Genomic DNA, 18,035 nt, shown 5'->3' with positions numbered 1-18,035 from the left:
AAACAATAACATTTTAAGACGGAGAATAGTATGTTCATTACCGGAGATAAATAACAAAGAAAGCGCTTTCATCCACGCGCATGGAAACACTACAGCCAAAATGGGAGCCACTTATAAAAACTACAACTTCTAGTTCATTTTTCCAAAAGCCAGCCTGAAACTCTTTCTAAAGACTGTTGACATCTAGTGGAAGCCCTAGGAACTGCAATCTGGGAGGACTTCGCCTCATAATAAACATGAAAGTCATTGGAAACAGTGGTAGGCTGAATTTTTTTTTTTTTTTTTTTAATGGTTTGTCCTCGGGGTTTAGTCTGCCATATCAGTTCTGTTATACTCACAGACATTATTTTAACAGTTTTAGAAACGTTAGAGTGTGTTCTATCCAAATCTACCAATTATATGTATATCCTCTGCTTCTGGGCCTGAGTGGGCCTAAGTAACAGGCAGTTTACTTTGGGTCCGCTTTTCATCCGCATGTGAAAATACTGCCCCCTACCCAAGAGAGGTTAAGTGACAATATGGATTTTCATTACCGGACTAGTCATAATGCATTAGTGTGGCCTGTTATAAATGCCATTAAGTGCAATAGTTGCATTTAATTTCCCCCTCAATTCATCACTGTGTCGAGCGTTTGCACAGCATGGAGTTTTCTCCGATTTTCCACAATTATAGCATAGGCTTATTGTTAACATCTTGTCCATGAAATAAATACATTCTATGCTTGCCATTGAGGTTGTCAGTCTCAGGGATACTGTATGTATAGAAATAGGCCTAGTTCATTTAACCTTCTCTGGTGCTGTTAGGTGGGACAGAGACTCATGAAGTCATTCTGTTTGTGAGGTATTTATAAAGAGATCCAGTGGCAAGACATAAAACCCACTAAGTAAGTCAGTGTTTTGCATAGTAGTGTAAATCTCATTGCATAACACATTACTGATTATGTTCTGTACTCAATGTTTCCATCTTGTGAATACCCAGTGGAATCAACCACTATCATGAATGGTTGCATTGATTGCATCCTTGTTTTAGGTGCTGATTCCATCTTATTTTCTAATAGGCCTATAATAAAGATATTACTATGGATTAGAGGTCGACCGATTAATCGGAATGGCCGATTAATTAGGGCCGATTTCAAGTTTTCATAACAATCGGTAATCGGCATTTTTGGACACCGATTGTGGCCGATTACATTGCACTCCACAAGGAGACTGCATGGCAGGCTGACTACCTGTTATGCGAGTGCAGCAAGAAGCAAAGGTAAGTTGCTAGCTAGCATTAAACTTAGCTTATAAAAAAACAATCAATCTTAACATAATCACTAGTTAATTACACATGGTTGATGATATTACTAGTTTATCTAGCTTGTCCTGTGTTGCATATAATTGATGCGGTGCCTGTTAATTTTTCATCGAATCACAGCCTATTTCGCAAACGGGTGTTGATTTAACAAGCGCATTCGCGAAACAAGCACTGTCGTTGCACCAATGTGTACCTAACCATAAACATCAATGCCTTTCTTTAAAATCAATACACAAGTATATACACTGCTCAAAAAAATAAAGGGAACACTTAAACAACGCAATGTAACTCTATGTCAATAGAGTTGCAGGGCTCTGGCAGTGCACCTCCTTGCACAAAGGCGGAGGTAGCGGTCCTGCTGCTGGGTTGTTGCCCTCCTACGGCCTCCTCCACGTCTCCTGATGTACTGGCCTGTCTCCTGGTAGCGCCTCCATGCTCTGGACACTACGCTGACAGACACAACAAACCTTTTTGCCACAGCTCGCATTGATGTGCCATCCTGGATGAACTGCACTACCTGAGCCACTTGTGTGGGTTGTAGACTCCGTCTCATGCTACCACTAGAGTGAAAGCACCGCCAGCATTCAAAAGTGACCAAAACATCAGCCAGGAAGCATAGGAACTGAGAAGTGGTGTGCGGTCACCACCTGCAGAACCATTCCTTTTTTGGGGGTGTCTTACTAATTGCCTATAATTTCCACCTTTTGTCTATTCCATTTTCACAACAGCATGTGACATTTATTGTCAATCAGTGTTGCTTCCTAAGTGGACAGTTTGATTTCACAGAAGTGTGATTGACTTGGAGTTACATTGTGTTGTTTAAGTGTTCCCTTTTATTTTTTTGAGCAGTGTATTTTTAAACCTGCATATTTAGTTAATATTGCCTGCTAACATGAATTTCTTGAAATTGTGTCACTTCTCTTGCGTTCCATGCAAGCAGTCAGGGTATATGCAGCAGTTTGGGCTGCCTGGCTTGTTGCGAACTGTGTGAAGACCATTTATTCCTAACAAATTTGCCAGAATTGTACATAATTATGACATAACATTGAAGATTGTGCAATGTAACAGCAATATTTAGACTTAGGGATGCCACCCGTTAGATAAAATACGGAACGGTTCCGTATTTCACTGAAAGAATAAACGTTTTGTTTTCAAAATGATAGTTTCCAGATTTTACCATATTAATGACCTAAGGCTCGTATTTTTGTGTGTTATTATGTTATAATTAAGTCTGATTTGATATTTGATAGAGCAGTCTTACTGAGCGATGGTAGGCAGCAGCAGGCTCGTGAAGCATTCATTCAAACAGCACTTTCGTGCGTTTGCCAGCAGTTCTTCGCTGTGCTTCAAGCATTGAGCTGTTTATGACTTCAAGCCTATCAACTCCCGAGATTAGGCTGGTGTAACCGATGTGAAATGGCTAGCTAGTTAGCGGGGTGCGCGCTAATAGCATTTCAATTGGTGACGTCACTCGCTCTGAGACCTTGAAGTAGTTGTTCCCCTTGCTCCGCAAGGGCCGCGGCTCTTGTGGAGCGATGGGTAACAATGCTTCGAGGATGGCTGTTGTCGACGTGTTCCTGGTTCGAGCCCAGGTAGGGGCGAGGAGAGGGACGGAAGCTATACTGTTACACTAGCAATACTATAGTGCCTATAAGAACATCCAATAGTTAAAGGTATATGAAATACAAATGGTATAGAGAGAAATAGTCCTATAATTCCTATAATAACTACAACCTAAAACTACTTACCTGGGAATATTGAAGACTCATGTTAAAAGGAACCACCAGCTTTCATATGTTCTCATGTTCTGAGCAAGGAACTTAAACGTTAGCTTTTTTTACATGGCACATATTGCACTTTTACTTTCTTCTCCAACACTTTGTTTTTGCATTATTTAAACCAAATTGAACATGTTTCATTATTTATTTGAGGCTAAATTGATTTTATTGATGTATTATGTTAAAATAAGTGTTCATTCAGGATTGTTGTAATTGTCATTATTACAAATAAATTAAAAAAATCGGCAGATTAATCGGTATTGGCTTTTTTTGGTCCTCCAATAATCGATATTGGTATCGGCGTTGAAAAATCATAATCGGTCGACTACAACTACTTCTACTATGGATGTTGAACAGATGAAGATAAGTAAGACAAGATCACTCATGATTTATCAAAGACATATGAAACAGGATATTGGAACCAATTTGCCTTATCCCTTGCACTCAGGCCTGTTATTTTCCTTTTTCTGGTTGAGTGCAGAAATGTGGTCTAATCTGAAGTCAACTGACCCATTTGAAGATAATAGACTGTTAGATCATGCTGGAAGAATGCAGTTTTGTGAGGCCTGTTCAGTCTTCTGTGCGACCACCACAACTATTAGTTGTAGGCTATAGGTCACTGTCTGATTGTGAAAGCACTCAGGGCAGTGTGCTAGCTAGGGGATACTTACACTCTACATCTTGTGACTGCTGTATGGTCTGGAGAGAGGATGAAACTCTATCGGCCTCATTAAGGTAGCTACTCAGCTCACAGTCCCCGAGGAAGGCCAGATGAGAAGAAGGGCTGATGAGAAGTAGGCCAGCCCGAGCCAACAGTAGATGCTCTCCTCAGATGGAAATGGGATTATTTGTCCTACTCTTAAGTGGATGCTCCTGGTCTTCCATTAAGCCATGCTCTACTCTACACAGCCCTGTATCTCAGACTGAACTAGGCTACCCCTCAAGATCTGAGCTGTTTGTGATCAGGGTGGAATATGTCATGACTTAACACATAAAGCCTTATTCTATATGAAATAAATGGCCAATAGCCTAGTAAAAATGGAGAAGCCAAGTGTTGCCTGAGTAGTGGTTGCTTTAAAAGGCCTTTCAGTTGGGCATTAGCCTAATCTTTGCACTAATTTTTACATTTCAGTCATTTAGCAAGCGCTCTTATTCAGCGCAACTTACAGTATTGAGTGCATACTTTTTTTGTACATTTTCTGTACTCACATGATATACACTGAGTATAGAAAACATTAGGAACACCTTCCTAATATTGAGTTGCACCTCATTTGCCCTCAGAACAGCCTCAATTCGTTGGGGCATGGACTCTGCAATTTGTCGAAAGCATTCCACAGGGATGCTTGCCCATGTTGTCTCTAATGCTTCCCAGAGTTGTCAAGTTGGCTGGATGTCCTTTGGGTGGTGGACCATTCTTGATACACACAGGAAACTGTTGAGTGTGAACCCAGCAGCGTTGCAGTTCTTGACACAAACCGGTGGCACTTACTACCATACCCTGTTCAAAAGGTACTTAAATCTGTCTTGCCCATTCACCCCATTAACAGCAAACATACACAATCCATGTCTCAATTGTCTCAAGGCTTAAAAATCCTTCTTTAACCTATCTCCTCCCCTTCATCTACACTGATTGAAGTGGATTTAACAAGTGACATCAATAAGGGATCATAGCTTCCACCTGGATTCACCTTGTCAGTCTGTCATGGAAAGAGCAGGTGTTCTTAATGTTTTGTTTACTTAGGGTAGAGACATTCTGAGTATGTGTCGGAATTCCCCTTAACTGCATCACTGGTTTGACAGAAAGAAACAGCTCTTGTTGGTTAAGAAGATAACTTTGCAGAAAGATCACAAAAGTAAAGAAAATTGTGGCCATAAGCCTGTGTCCTTTTGTTTGAATTTTTCCATTTCGATAAAACACTTAAAAATATATTGTTGAATACAATTGGGTGTTACTTTGTTTCTGATTTAGCTCTGCTAATGCATTGTTGTTTGGGGTTTCTTGGCAGACAAGACAATGGCCATGTCTTGGCCAAGCCCTAGTGCTGTTTTATACAGAAATGCATACTAAGGACTCTATCCTTGTGTGGAACTTTTTAGTCCCTTATGGTATGCCTCTGATGTGCTTCTATTCAGTTAGGTTCTGTTGAAGCTCTCCTGGATGGATGGATGTGCTGGGGTTGAGTATTTGCTAGCTTACCTTTCATGCCATATTTGTCCAATATGAAGTATGCTTTTTAAATCTATCATCAATGGGTTGTGGTGCTCATTGCTGTTGACACAATTAAGTCACAAATTAAATTCCGTCTCTTCTCACAGAGTGATCGTCTCCTTATCAAATGTGGAAAGATTGTAAATGATGACCAGTCTTTCTTTGCTGACATCTATATCGAGGATGGAGTCATCAAGTAAGTCTTATTAGTTCGAGCACCATTGTTGGCACTTTTGTTGGCTATATATATATGGGGAAAAACAGTATCTTATTTTGTAATGCCTTTAATCATTTCTGGTCTCTCCCTCTCTTAATACATTTCTTCTCCTCAGGCAAATTGGAGAGAACCTGATAGTTCCTGGTGGGGTAAAGATCATTGATGCCCATGGACGCATGGTGATGCCCGGGGGCATAGATGTGCACACACGCTTCCAGATGCCAGACAGGGGCATGGTGTCTGCAGATGACTTCTACCAGGGCACCCGTGCTGCTTTGGCTGGGGGAACCACCATGATAGGTATGTACTAATGAAATGCTTCATCCCCAATGATACACTTTACAGAAACCTCTAGATTCTGAAATACCGATATCAACCAGCCAAAACATTTGTTACTAATTTACCCTTTGCAGATATTCATGTTGCCTCATGGTTTTGAATATTATGTCTGGCTTCTGTAAAACGCGATAATGTTACTGCTAAGGTGGTTTCAATGACAATGGTGTCTGTCTGTCTGTCTGTAGTTGATCATGTGGTTCCAGAACCTGGTGTGAGCCTGGTGGCAGCGTTCAACCAGTGGAGGGAATGGGCCGACAGCAAGTCCTGCTGTGACTACTCCCTGCATGTGGACATCACTAACTGGCACAAGGGCATGCAGGAGGAGATGGAGAGCCTGGTGAAGGACCACGGTACGCAACTAACACAATTACACAAACCATTGTCACCCATTCACTCATGTCAGTTGGGGTGGGGGAGCTATGATTTCTACTAAGACTCTCCTTGTGGTTTATTTCCTTCCTGTGACTGTCCTTTCCTCTCCCTTTGCTAACCCTTTGTCTATTGCTACTATTGCTCATAAGTTTTCTATCTTTAGGTGTCAACTCTTTCCTGGTCTATTTGGCTTATAAGGATGTTTTCCAACTTTCCGACTCCCAGGTACGATTTGAAGCATTTCAGATTGGTATGATTTACTGCCGACGGATGGAGGAGTCAACATTTGTGGAGGCTTGTGCATGCATTTAAAGTTGTGATTGCATTGCACTTTGCGTAAATGCATTGCATGAAATTATATTCTGTATGATCTTGCTTGGTAACACTTTACTTGAAAGCCAGCGTCATAACCATGTCATAATATGTCATAACCTTTTATAATATGGTCAGAAACACTGTCATGACACATATTTAGATCTGTCATGATATATATTGTGTTATTTTATGGCTGGTTATGACACCTACATAAGAGTGTAAAAACCCACAAAACCTACCACACAAAGCAAAAACATTCCATTACACCATAGTCTGTGTCAACAGTATGTTTATGTTATATCAATTTTTTTGTTGTTGACCATATTAAATTATCATTGTAATTGTGCACACATCGATGTCAGACATGCAGCTTACCCCAATGCTCTGTTGCTGATGACTGAGATGAATGCAGGAACAGATTTCAGAAGCAGGACCAGACACCCTCTTTTTGACTGATATAAGGGTGTGTACGAGATAGGCCTATCTGGCTTGTATGATTATTAAGGTCATAATGCTTTTTGACAGTGTAATAAAGTGTATTTTCTTAGTCCAAGTAAAGTGACACAGTATGGTCATAATTCTTCATGAGTGTCATAAAGTTATTTAAAATATGATGAATAAAACATGACTATAAATAATTTATTACAACAACAACAAAGGATTTAAGAAACAAACTTTCAAACGAAAGGAAACTTCTTGGCAGGGAAAAAAATAGTTTGAATAAATGTGGGTTTTGACACTCTTATGTAAGTGTCATAACCAGCCATAAAATAATGCAATATATGTCACAACAGGTGTAAATATATGGGTTATGACAATATTATGACAGGTTGTCAGCTGTTATGACATTAGTTAATGGTTATGACCATGTTATGGCACTGCGTGTCAAGTAAAGTGTTACCCATTGCTTATAAACTCTTTGAAGGCTGAAACCTAATTTGAGATTAGTACGTGTAAAAAGTAGTTGATGTCAATGGGGGATTTGCATGGATTTATACGTGCATATCTCAAATTTGGTGACTACAGCACGTCATTGCTCCAACAATTATGAGATTATTGAATTCTTCTTCACCTCCTCTGGAATATCTACTGCTATCTGACTGCTAGATAAAGGATTGTCTTTCTGTGGGGTGATTGATCTCTCTCACGTTGCACATGTATTTCTGGGAAAGCTTTGTTAATGGCACTGTATTGAGTTTTCCCACTCAGCACAGGCTGGTTAGTGGTTAGGACTGCCACTGGGGATGACTCTTGTAACACGTGCTGAAAGATTGCCTGACAGTTTCCTGTGGCCTATTGCAGCTGTCAATTCCTAGTTGATTGCCATGTGAATTCTGAGTTGAACCATGTGGTCAACCTAAAGAAGTAGAGTAAATTAATTAATCTATGCATTTAACATTCTCATCCAACATGTCTTGCTCTGACAAAGATCTCCACTAAACCTTGGACCACCAAAAAACACATTGTAAATGTCCTCATTGCTAAAGCCCCTTGTTCCCTGGCCTGTGTGTTGAAAGGATGCTTTCCTCTTCCTGTAGATGTACGAGGTGTTCAATGTCATCAGAAACTTGGGAGCCATCGCTCAGGTGCACGCAGAGAACGGGGACATCATTGCCGAGGTAACAGAACTTCTAATAAATCCTATCACATTGTCCCAGTTTGCTGTCTCCACAGGCCAAGCCACTAAAGCTGTTGTCTGATGTGTTTGCAGGAGCAGCGTAAGATCCTGGAGCTGGGCATCACTGGCCCTGAGGGTCACGTGCTGAGCCGCCCGGAGGAGGTAACTATGACCTCTGGCCAAGTGCTGTGCTTCAATTAGTCTTCTACTTGAACTTGAAGTGTGCCTTTGGTTGTTTTACATGGAAAGCAAGAAAGAGGCTATATGATATTAAAGGAGAATGTTGCTTTTTTACAACCACATCTACATTTTTAATGTAAATCTCATGTTATAGATGGGTCCAAATGGAAGCCCTGAAGCCCTTGGCAAAATAAAATAAGAACTTAGACTCTATTAATTATCTTGTTTGAACAAGTTAGTAAAAAACAATACGATTGTTTTGTCTAATTAAATCTAATTTGTTATGCAGCTTGTCAGACCGTGTAATGGTTGCTGCAGCCATTCATTCACTGATTTCATCCACTGATATGATTAATAATTGACCGTTTTTTGATTGGCATTCAACAGCAGCCCTGCTTTAGCCTGAGCATGTAAGTGGGCGAGTGTTGAGCGAGGAGCAGAGCGTAATTTGAGCAGATTTTTAAAATGGTGTGTATCTTCTCCCGCTTCAATTTCGCTCTGCCCTGCCTAGCATTTTTTGTGTCCTTTATCACCGTTCTTTTACTTAGGTCTATTTGGTTGTAATTATTTAGCCTACCCCACCCAGAGGAGCCTATTTCTAGTTTATATTCTACTTTCTAACATTAGGATATGTCATTTCTATTTTAAATGACTAAATGTATTCAGGGATGTTTTAGGTAGGCAATCCATAGGCTACTGTAAAATGTATTTTTGTTTTTCTTGGAATAGGATCGCTATAATATAAATGAATCAATTTAATTAATCTAAAATATCAGAAATAAACCGTAAATAATAAAGGCCAGTATCAGCTTCTTTTCATAAATAATCTCAAACTGCAGCAGTCAAATGATTTGCGCACAGAAGCAAACGCCAATAAGCTTCACATGCGCATTAAGCATGGGAAATGCGCTTTACAAATTAAATTTTATTATTATTATAATAAAGACAGGTGAGAGAATGAAAACAAGTAGGCCCTCAGGTCATGACAATACTGTCATCTGCAGGAAGATAATGAGATTTCAACATACAATAGGGACGGGCACAAAGTCCAGAAGGACAGTGTCACAAGGCTACATAGTCATAGCCCTACACTTCACCACTGCTGGAGAGAATACACTAGAGAATGAGCGATGTGGATTTTTTTTAGGGCTCATTCCGATACCAATTTTTGTCGGTAACGGAGGCCAATATTTTATATCATTAAATTTGAAAATGTTGATGACAATCATTTTATTTGGAAGGTAAATCTCTTGATTAACTAGGTAAATCAAGATGCCATACAATAGGCTTACTCACAGTACAGATGAATGCATATTCAATAGGAGTGTGTGCATGCATTGAGTTATTGAGCTTGTTTTGACTGATCGGTGGAGTCTGATGCTTCAGATGACAAAAAAATCTGTTAGCCTTCCATTTGGGACTGATATTATCCTACTGATCAACAACATTCTCATAGGAGCATCACTACAGCATGTCACGCCTGTATGGAAGGACATCATAATGGCACTGCTGTTAGTTTGAGAATATAAAATAACACATTCAAAACAAACGGGTCCAACATAATGTCATGATTTGTGATCACAGATGTTTATGAAACTATAATTTGTCACTTTCAGTGATCGGGATAAAAAAAAATGTAGCTGTCGGGCCGCATCTTGAAACAACTCAGCTGCCAGGACGAAACTCGAAACAGCTCAATTGGCCAGTTCAGCTCTGTCAAGAAATAGACGGGTTATAACTTGATCCTACTGCTACGATTGGATGAGCGACTGTAACATAGTTCCTATTCACATCTCCTCATCCATTGTTGCCAACTTTGCAGCGAGATTTTGTGAGTTTTCAGACCCCTCCAGCGACTTTTATTGGCAAAAGAGTATAGCGACAAATGTAGCTACTTATTAAGGCTGCCTCAGCGACTTTTGTTTGATTTAGCGACTTCCCTGTTTGTGCCCGCTCGGCTGAGTGTGTGTGCACCCATCACTTGCGCCAGATCTCCGGCCTCTTCGCTCCGGTCCTCTCCCCGCTGCAGCAGCGAGTGAGGTAATTTAAAAAATATATATATATTTCTTTATTTCACCTTGATTTAACCAAAGTAGGCCAGTTGAGTACAAGTTCTCATTTAAAACTGCGACCTGGCCAAGATAAAGCAAAGCAGTGCGACACAAACAACAACACAGTGTTACACATGGAATAAACAAACGTACAGTCAATAACACAATAGAACAGTCTATATACAGTGTATGCAAATTAAGTAATATTAGGGAGGTAAGGCAATAAATAGGCCATAGTGGCAAAATAATACAAATTTAGCAATTAAACACTGGATAGATGTGCAGAAGAGGAATGTGCAAGTAGAGATACTGGGTTGCAAAGGTGCAACAAAACAAATATGGGGATGAGGTAGTTGGGTGGGCTATTTACAGATGGGCTATGCACAGGTGCAATGATCTGTGAGCTGCTCTGACAGCTGATGCTTAAAGTTAGTGAGGGAGATATGAGTCTCCAGCTTCAGTGACTTTTGCAATTCGTTCCAGTCATTAGCAGCAGAGAACTGGAAGGAAAGGCAGCCAAAGGAGTAATGGCTTTGGGGGTGACCAGTGAAATATACTTGCTGGAGCGCATGCTACGGGTGGGTGCTGCTATGGTGACCAGTGAGCTGAGATAAGGCGGGGCTTTACCTAGCAGAGACTTATAGATGACCTGGAGCCAGTGGGTTTGGTGACGAATATGAAGCGAGGGCCAGCTAACGAGAGCATACAGGTCGCAGTGGTGGGTAGTATATGGGGCTTTGGTAACCAAACGGATGGCACTGTGATAGACTACATCCAATTTCCTGAGTAGAGTTTTGGAGGCTATTTTGTAAATGACATCGCCGAAGTCAAGGATCGGTAGGATGATCAGTTTTACGAGAATATGTTTGGCAGCATGAGTGAAAGATGCTTTGTTGCGAAATAGGAAGCCGATTCTAGATTTAATTTTAGATTGGAGATGTTTAATGTGAGTCTGGAAGGAGAGTTTACAGTCTAACCAGACACCTAGGTATTTGTAGTTGTCCACATATTCGAAGTCAGAACCGTCCAGAGGAGTGATGCTGGACGGGCGGGCAGGTGCGGGCAGTGATCGGTTGAAGAGCATGCATTTAGTTTTACTTGCATTTAAGAGCAGTTGGAGGCCACGGAAGGAGTGTTGTATGGCATTGAAGTTTGTCTGGAGTTCAGTTTGGACACTGTGTCCAAAGAAGGGCCAGAAGTATACAGAACGGTGTCGTCTGCATAGAGGTGGATCATAGAATCACCAGCAACGAGCGATATCATTGATGTATACAGAGAAAAGAGTTGGCCCAAGAATTGAACCCCGTGGCACCCCCAGAGACTGCCAGAGGTCTGGACAGCAGGCCTCCGATTTGACACACTGAACTCGGTCTGAGAAGTAGTTGGTGAACCAGGCGAGGCAGTCATTTGAGAAACCAAGGCTATTGAGTCTGCCGATAAGAATGTGGTGATTGACAGAGTCGAAAGCCTTGGCCAGGTTCATGAATACGGCTGCACAGTATTGTCTTTTATCAATGGTGGTTATGATGTCGTTTAGGACCTTGAGCGTGGCTGAGGTGCACCCATGACCAGCTCGGAAAGCAGATTGCATAGCGGAGAAGGTACGTTGGGATTCAAAATGGTCGGTGATATGTTTGTTAACTTGGCTTTTCGAAGACCTTAGAAAGGCAGGGTAGGATAGATATAGGTCTGTAACAGTTTGGGTCTAGAGTGTCTCCCCCTTTGAAGAGGAGGAGGATCGCGGCAGCTTTCCAAACTTTGGGGATCTCAGACGATACGAAAGAGAGGTTGAACAGGCTAGTAATAGGGGTTGCAACAATTGCGGCGGATAATTTTAGAAAGAGGGTCCAGATTGTCTAGCCCAGCCTATTTGTAGGAGTCTGGATTTTGCAGCTCTTTCAGAACATCAGCTATCTGGATTTGGGTGAAGGAGAAATGGGGGAGGCTTGGGCAAGTTGCTATGGGGGGTGCAGAGCTGTTGAAAAATGCTTATTGAAATTCTCAATTATCGTTGATTTATCGGTGGTGACAGTGTTTCCTAGCCTCAGTGCAGTGGGAAGCTGGGAGGAGGTGCTCTTATTCTCCATGGACTTTAGTGTCCCAGAACTTTCTTTAGTTTGTGCTACAGGATGTAAATTTCTGTTTGAAAAGCTAGCCTTTGCTTTCCTAACTGCCTGTGTATATTAGTACTTAACTTCCCTGAAAAGTTGCATATTGCGGAAACTATTCGGTGCTAATGCAGAACGCCACAGGATGTTTTTCTTCTGATCAAGGGCAGTCAGGTCTGGAGCGAATCAAGGGCTATATCTGTTCCTGGTTCTACATTTTTTGAATGGGTCATGCTTATTTAAGATGGTGAGGAAAGCACTTTTAAAGAATAACCAGGCATCCTCTACTGACGGAATGTGGTCAATATCCTTCCAGGATACCTGGGCCAGGTCGATTTGAAAGACCTGCTCGCTGAAGTGTTTTAGGGAGCATTTGACAGTGATGAGGGGTGGTCGTTTGACCGCAGACCCATTCCGGACGCAGGCAATGAGGGCAGGTTGGTCAGGATGATATCTATGAGGGTGCCCGTGTTTACGGATTTGGGGATGTACCTGGTAGGTTCCATGATAATTTGTGTGAGATTGAGGGCATCTAGCTTAGATTGTACCACGGCTGGGGTGTTAAGCATATCCCAGTGTAGGTCACCTAACAGTACAAACTCTGAAGAGAAATTGGGGGCAATTATTTCAAATATGGTGTCCAGGCCACAGCTGGGGGCTGAGGAGGGTCTGTAACAAGTGGCAAAAGTGAGAAACTTATTTCTGGAAAGGTGGATTTTTAAAAGTAGAAGCTTGAATTGTTTGGGCACAGATCTGGATTGCATGACAAAACTCTGCAGGCTGTCTCTGCAGTAGATTGCAACTCTACCCCCTTTGGTAGTTCTATCTTGGTGGAAAATGTTGTACTTGGGGATGGAAATTACCTAATTTCCTTCCTAAGCCAGGATTCAGACACGGCTAGGACATCAGGGTTGGCGGAGTGTGCTAAAGCAGTGAAGTTGAAAACAACTTAGGGAGGAGGCTTCTGATGTTAACATGCATGAAACCAAGGCTTTTACGGTTACAGAAGTCAACAAATGATAGCGCCTAGGAATAGGAGTAGAACTGGGGGCTACAGGTTAACCTCTACATAACCAGAGGAGGAGTATGATAAGGGTACGGCTAAAGGCTATAAGAACTGGTCGTCTAGTGCGTTGGGGACTGAGAATTCAAGGCATAATGGACAGACAAGGGTATGGTAGGATGTGAGTACAGTGGAGGTAAACCTATGCTTTGCGTGACGATGAGAGAGGTTTCGTCTCTGGAGGCATCAATTAACCTAGGTGAGGTGCATGTGTGTGGGGTGGGACGAAAGAGCTATCTAAGGCATTTTGAGCGGGACTGAGGGCTCTACAGTGAAATAAAACAATAACAACTATCCAAGACAGCAGTAGACAAGGTATATTGACATTAGAGAGAGGCATAAAGCAATCACAGGTGTTGATCAGGAGAGCTAAGACAACAACGGGTAAATGGCGATGAATGGGCAGAACGGGTCAGTTAGGTACATACAGGACCTGAGTTCGAGGCTTGGGCTGACAGGTAAACATAATTAGGTACTGTGTTAATGAAACAGTCCAGGGGGCATCAGCTGTGTAGCTGAGTGATCATAGGGTCAAAAGAGCAGCAATAGGTGAGTCAGAGTGCTGTTCGGTAGTCACCACTATGCTGGGCGAGCAGGGGACACAGCGTTCAGAAAAGCTAGCGGGCCAGGGCTAGTAGATGGTTCTGCGGTTCCTTGTTGTTAATGATTCCACAAGTCTCCCAGGCATAAACTATAATAATAATAAAAATATAGTATTTTCTCAAAGTTATCTACCTTTGTTTTTTCTGTGCTGTTTAATGATCTAATTGGTTCCTTTTTGTTCACCTTGAAACATTCTATTTAGTTTTGCTTTTGAGAATTTATCAATCCATGAGAGACTGAGGGACAGCATAAGCATAAAACATTTAACTAAAATGTTTTACATTTGCAAATTAACTCTATGACGTCACTAGTACGTAATCTAGCGACAAATTGAGCAACCAATACTGCTCACGTCTCATCGCTCATATCACTTGGTGCTGTTTACTACTACTATGAAAACCAGCTCAATGGCGATGACATTTGCTACCAAGCCATAAATGTGCATAATATCTAACAAGCAGAGCGAGGGTAGGAAAAAATATGAAATAACAATGCACGTTCTGTTTCAATGGCTCATATCTACCCATAATTTGGGTAGATATGAGCCATTCAATACACGCGCTGATGTATAAATATACAAGAAGATTCTTAGTTAGCTAAACCTATTGCCAACCTTTATTTGGGCATTTTAAAGTACTTCATTCTTTCCCTATTATGACAATCATCTAATCCAATTTTCAACTGTCAATTTATGGATACGATTGCGGCTGGTCAGATCAGCACGTCAGTAAATAACTAACGTTATACCGCAAGTCAGATGGCTCGTTGCCGAAAATGGTGCCTGTTCAAAATGATGACCAGCTAATGTTTGCTAGCTACATTGGCTATTAGCTCCTGTCTGATATCTTAGCACCATGTTTATCTAGCCAGCTAGCTCGCATTGTAGCTAATATGGCTAGCTAGCTAACACCACAGATGAAAGGGTTAATTATGCAAATTTTTGCTGACAGGTCACATAGCTATCTGCTTAGCTAGCTTGCTTATTGCATGAATGTCCGGGCATGTCGACACAAGCCTAATTATTAGTGAATTAACTAAACTAATATTTGCAGCAGGAGTTCGATTTTGGTCACTGTGTCAATTCATCCATTTCTCAATACTGCACCTTTCTGTTAGAAAATGAGCTAGCTTGCTGTTTTCTGACATTTCTCGGCATTGTGTAGTGCTCGTGTCGTGTCTCAGGCGGGGAGTGGTGGCTGGCATAGCTACAGTTTTGCTATGTAGAGGGACTATCAGCAAAGCCTGCAAAACTGATAGAGAAGGGCCGTTAGACAAAACAATTGCAGATTATCGGTAGTTCTCTAGAATGCACAGCCCTCCTTGATTGTGAGCTAGAATTAAATGTTGAATGAAATGTATGCGACACAAGGTTTTTCATCAATGGAATCAATGTAGGTAGGTCATGTGATATTATAATGGAATCCCTTACCGGTAGGACTAGTTTAGTTATCTCATGAACTCTGGCAGAGAAGTAGCCAATGTGAGCTCTTTAACAGTAGCCTAAACATGCAATTAAAGTAGGCATCACCAATAAAAGTAGTGATCAGAATCACCTACAAAAAAGAGATTTGTGATAGGCCTTCAGTTGAATGGGTTAACTTGTTATAGCCTACAGTTCACAATAACAAGAAAAAATACATTTAATCACCAAAATAAAATGAAGAGATAATAAACTTTCATGATGACACTTAGTTTAATCTTTGTGTTGCCTAGTGGTTTACTGAAACATAAGGAAGCTATTCAATTTTCAATAGCATGGATGACAACAACCTATTCATTTGATGATAAGGCAAAGCTCCTGGAGAAGGAGCACTTGACAGGGAAAACCGTGCGTAATGGATAGACTTTGCGGACATGTTGCAAAATAAATCCTTGCATTGCAGTGATCAACTTGTTGTGGCAGTTTTATAGCCTCATGCAGTAATAATAATAAATCATTACTACCTTTTTCAGTTCTGCCCACAAATGTTCTATAGGATTGAGGTCAGGGCTTTGTGATGGCCACTCCAATACCTTGACTTGGTTGTCCTTAAGCCATTTTGCCACAACTTTGGAAGTATGCTTGGGGTCATTGTCCATTTGGAAGATCCATTTGCGACCAAGCTTTAACTTCCTGACTGATGTCTTGAGATGTTGCTTCAATATATCCACATAATTTCCATTCCTCACAATGCCATCTATTTTGTGAAGTGCACCAGTCCCTCCTGCAGCAAAGTACCCACAACATGATGCTGCCACCCTCGTGCTTCACGGTTGGGATGGTGTTCTTCGGCTTGCAAGCCACCCCCTTTTTCCTCCAAACATAATGATGGTCATTATGGCCAAGCAGTTCTATTTTTGTTTCATCAGACCAGAGGACATTTCTCCAAAAAGTACAATCTTTGTGCCCATGGTCAGTTGCAAACCGAAGTCTAGCTTTTTTATGGCGGTTTTGGAGCAGTGGCTTCTTCCTTGCTGAGCGGCCTTTCAGGTTATGTGGATATATTTTACTTTGTATATAGATACTTTTGTACCTGTTTCATCCAGCATCTTCACAAGGTCCTTTGCTGTTGTTCTGCGATTGATTTGCACTTTTCCCTTCAAAGTACATTCATCTCTAGGAGACAGAGCGTGTCTCTTTTCTGAGCGGTATGACGGCTGTGTGGTCCCGTGGTGTTTATACTTGCGTACTATTGTTTGTACAGGTGAACATGGTACCTTCAGGTGTTTGGAAATTGCTCCCAAGGATGAACCAGACTTGTGGAGGTCTACAATTGTTTTTCTGAGGTCTTGGCTGATTTCTTTTGATTTTCCCATGATGTCAAGCAAAAAGGCACTGAGTTTGAAGGTAGGCCTTGAAATACATCCACAGGTACACCTCCAATTGACTCAAATTATGTCAATTAGCCTATTTGAAGCTTCTAAAGCCATGACAACATTTTTTTGGAATTTTCCAAGCTGTTTAAAGGCATAGTCAACTTAGTGTATGTAATCATCTGACACACTGGAATTGTAATACAGTGAATTATAAGTGAAATAATCTGTCTGTAAACAATTGTTGGAAAAAGGGCTTGTGTCATGCACAAAGTAGATGTCCTAACCGACTTGCCAAAACTAACCTAAGTGAATGTAAACTTCCGACTTCAACTGTAAGTATTCAGTCCCTTTTCTATGAGACTCGAAATTGAGCTCTGGTGCATCCTGTTTCCATTGATAATCCTTGAGATGTTTCTACAACTTGATTGGAGCCCACCTGTGGTAAATTCAGTTGATTGGATGTTTTGGAAAAGCACACACCTGTCTACATAAGGTCCCACAGTTGACAGTGCATGTCAGAGCAAAAACCAATCCATGAGGTTGACGGAATTGTCCGTAGAGCTCCACGAAAGGATTGTGTCGAGGCACAGATATGGGGAAGGGTACTAAAAAATGTATGCAGCATCAATGGTCCCCCAGAACACAGTAGCCTCCATCATTCTTAAATGGAAGAAGTTTGGAACCACCAAGACTCTTCCTAGAGCTGGCCGCCCAGCCAAACTGAGCGATCGGGGGTGAAGGGCCTTGGTCAAGGAGGTGACCAAGAAACCGATAAACACTCTGACAGAGAGATGGGAAAACCTTACAGAAGGACTACCATCTCTGCAGCACTCCACCAAGCAGGCCTTTATGGTAGATTGGCCAGATGGAAGCCACTCCTCAGTAAAAAGCACATGACAGCCCACTTGGTGTTTGCCAAAAGGCACCTAAAGAACTCTCAGACCATGAGAAACAAGATTATCTGGTCTGATAACAAAGATTGAACTATTTGGCCTGAATGCCAAGTGTCACGTCTGTAGGAAACGTGGCACCATCCCTACGGTGAAGCATGGTGGTGGCAGCATCATGCAGTGTGGATGTTTTTCAG

The 18,035-nt window shown here is 41.5% G+C and overlaps 1 protein-coding gene across 2 annotated transcripts in view; it reads left to right on the top strand.

The window, feature by feature from the left end:
- The window catches only part of dpysl2a (dihydropyrimidinase like 2a), a 32,988-nt gene that overhangs the window by 2,828 nt on the left and 12,125 nt on the right, over positions 1-18,035 (top strand). The window contains exons 2-8 of one of the 2 annotated variants that reach the window (XM_055919645.1): positions 5,211-5,253; positions 5,394-5,482; positions 5,619-5,803; positions 6,028-6,192; positions 6,378-6,439; positions 8,068-8,148; positions 8,241-8,309. In XM_055919645.1, the coding sequence (XP_055775620.1) occupies positions 5,236-5,253; positions 5,394-5,482; positions 5,619-5,803; positions 6,028-6,192; positions 6,378-6,439; positions 8,068-8,148; positions 8,241-8,309 (669 nt within the window). In that variant the 5' untranslated portion in view covers positions 5,211-5,235. The remainder of the gene's footprint in view (positions 1-5,210; positions 5,254-5,393; positions 5,483-5,618; positions 5,804-6,027; positions 6,193-6,377; positions 6,440-8,067; positions 8,149-8,240; positions 8,310-18,035) is intronic. The other variant, XM_055919644.1, reaches the window with a different exon arrangement.

The sequence above is a fragment of the Salvelinus fontinalis genome, chromosome 4 (genome assembly GCF_029448725.1).
Source record: "Salvelinus fontinalis isolate EN_2023a chromosome 4, ASM2944872v1, whole genome shotgun sequence".
NCBI classification, from domain to species: domain Eukaryota; kingdom Metazoa; phylum Chordata; class Actinopteri; order Salmoniformes; family Salmonidae; genus Salvelinus; species Salvelinus fontinalis.
Note: the sequence above shows the minus strand (reverse complement) of the source record. Positions and strands in the feature narration are given on the sequence as shown.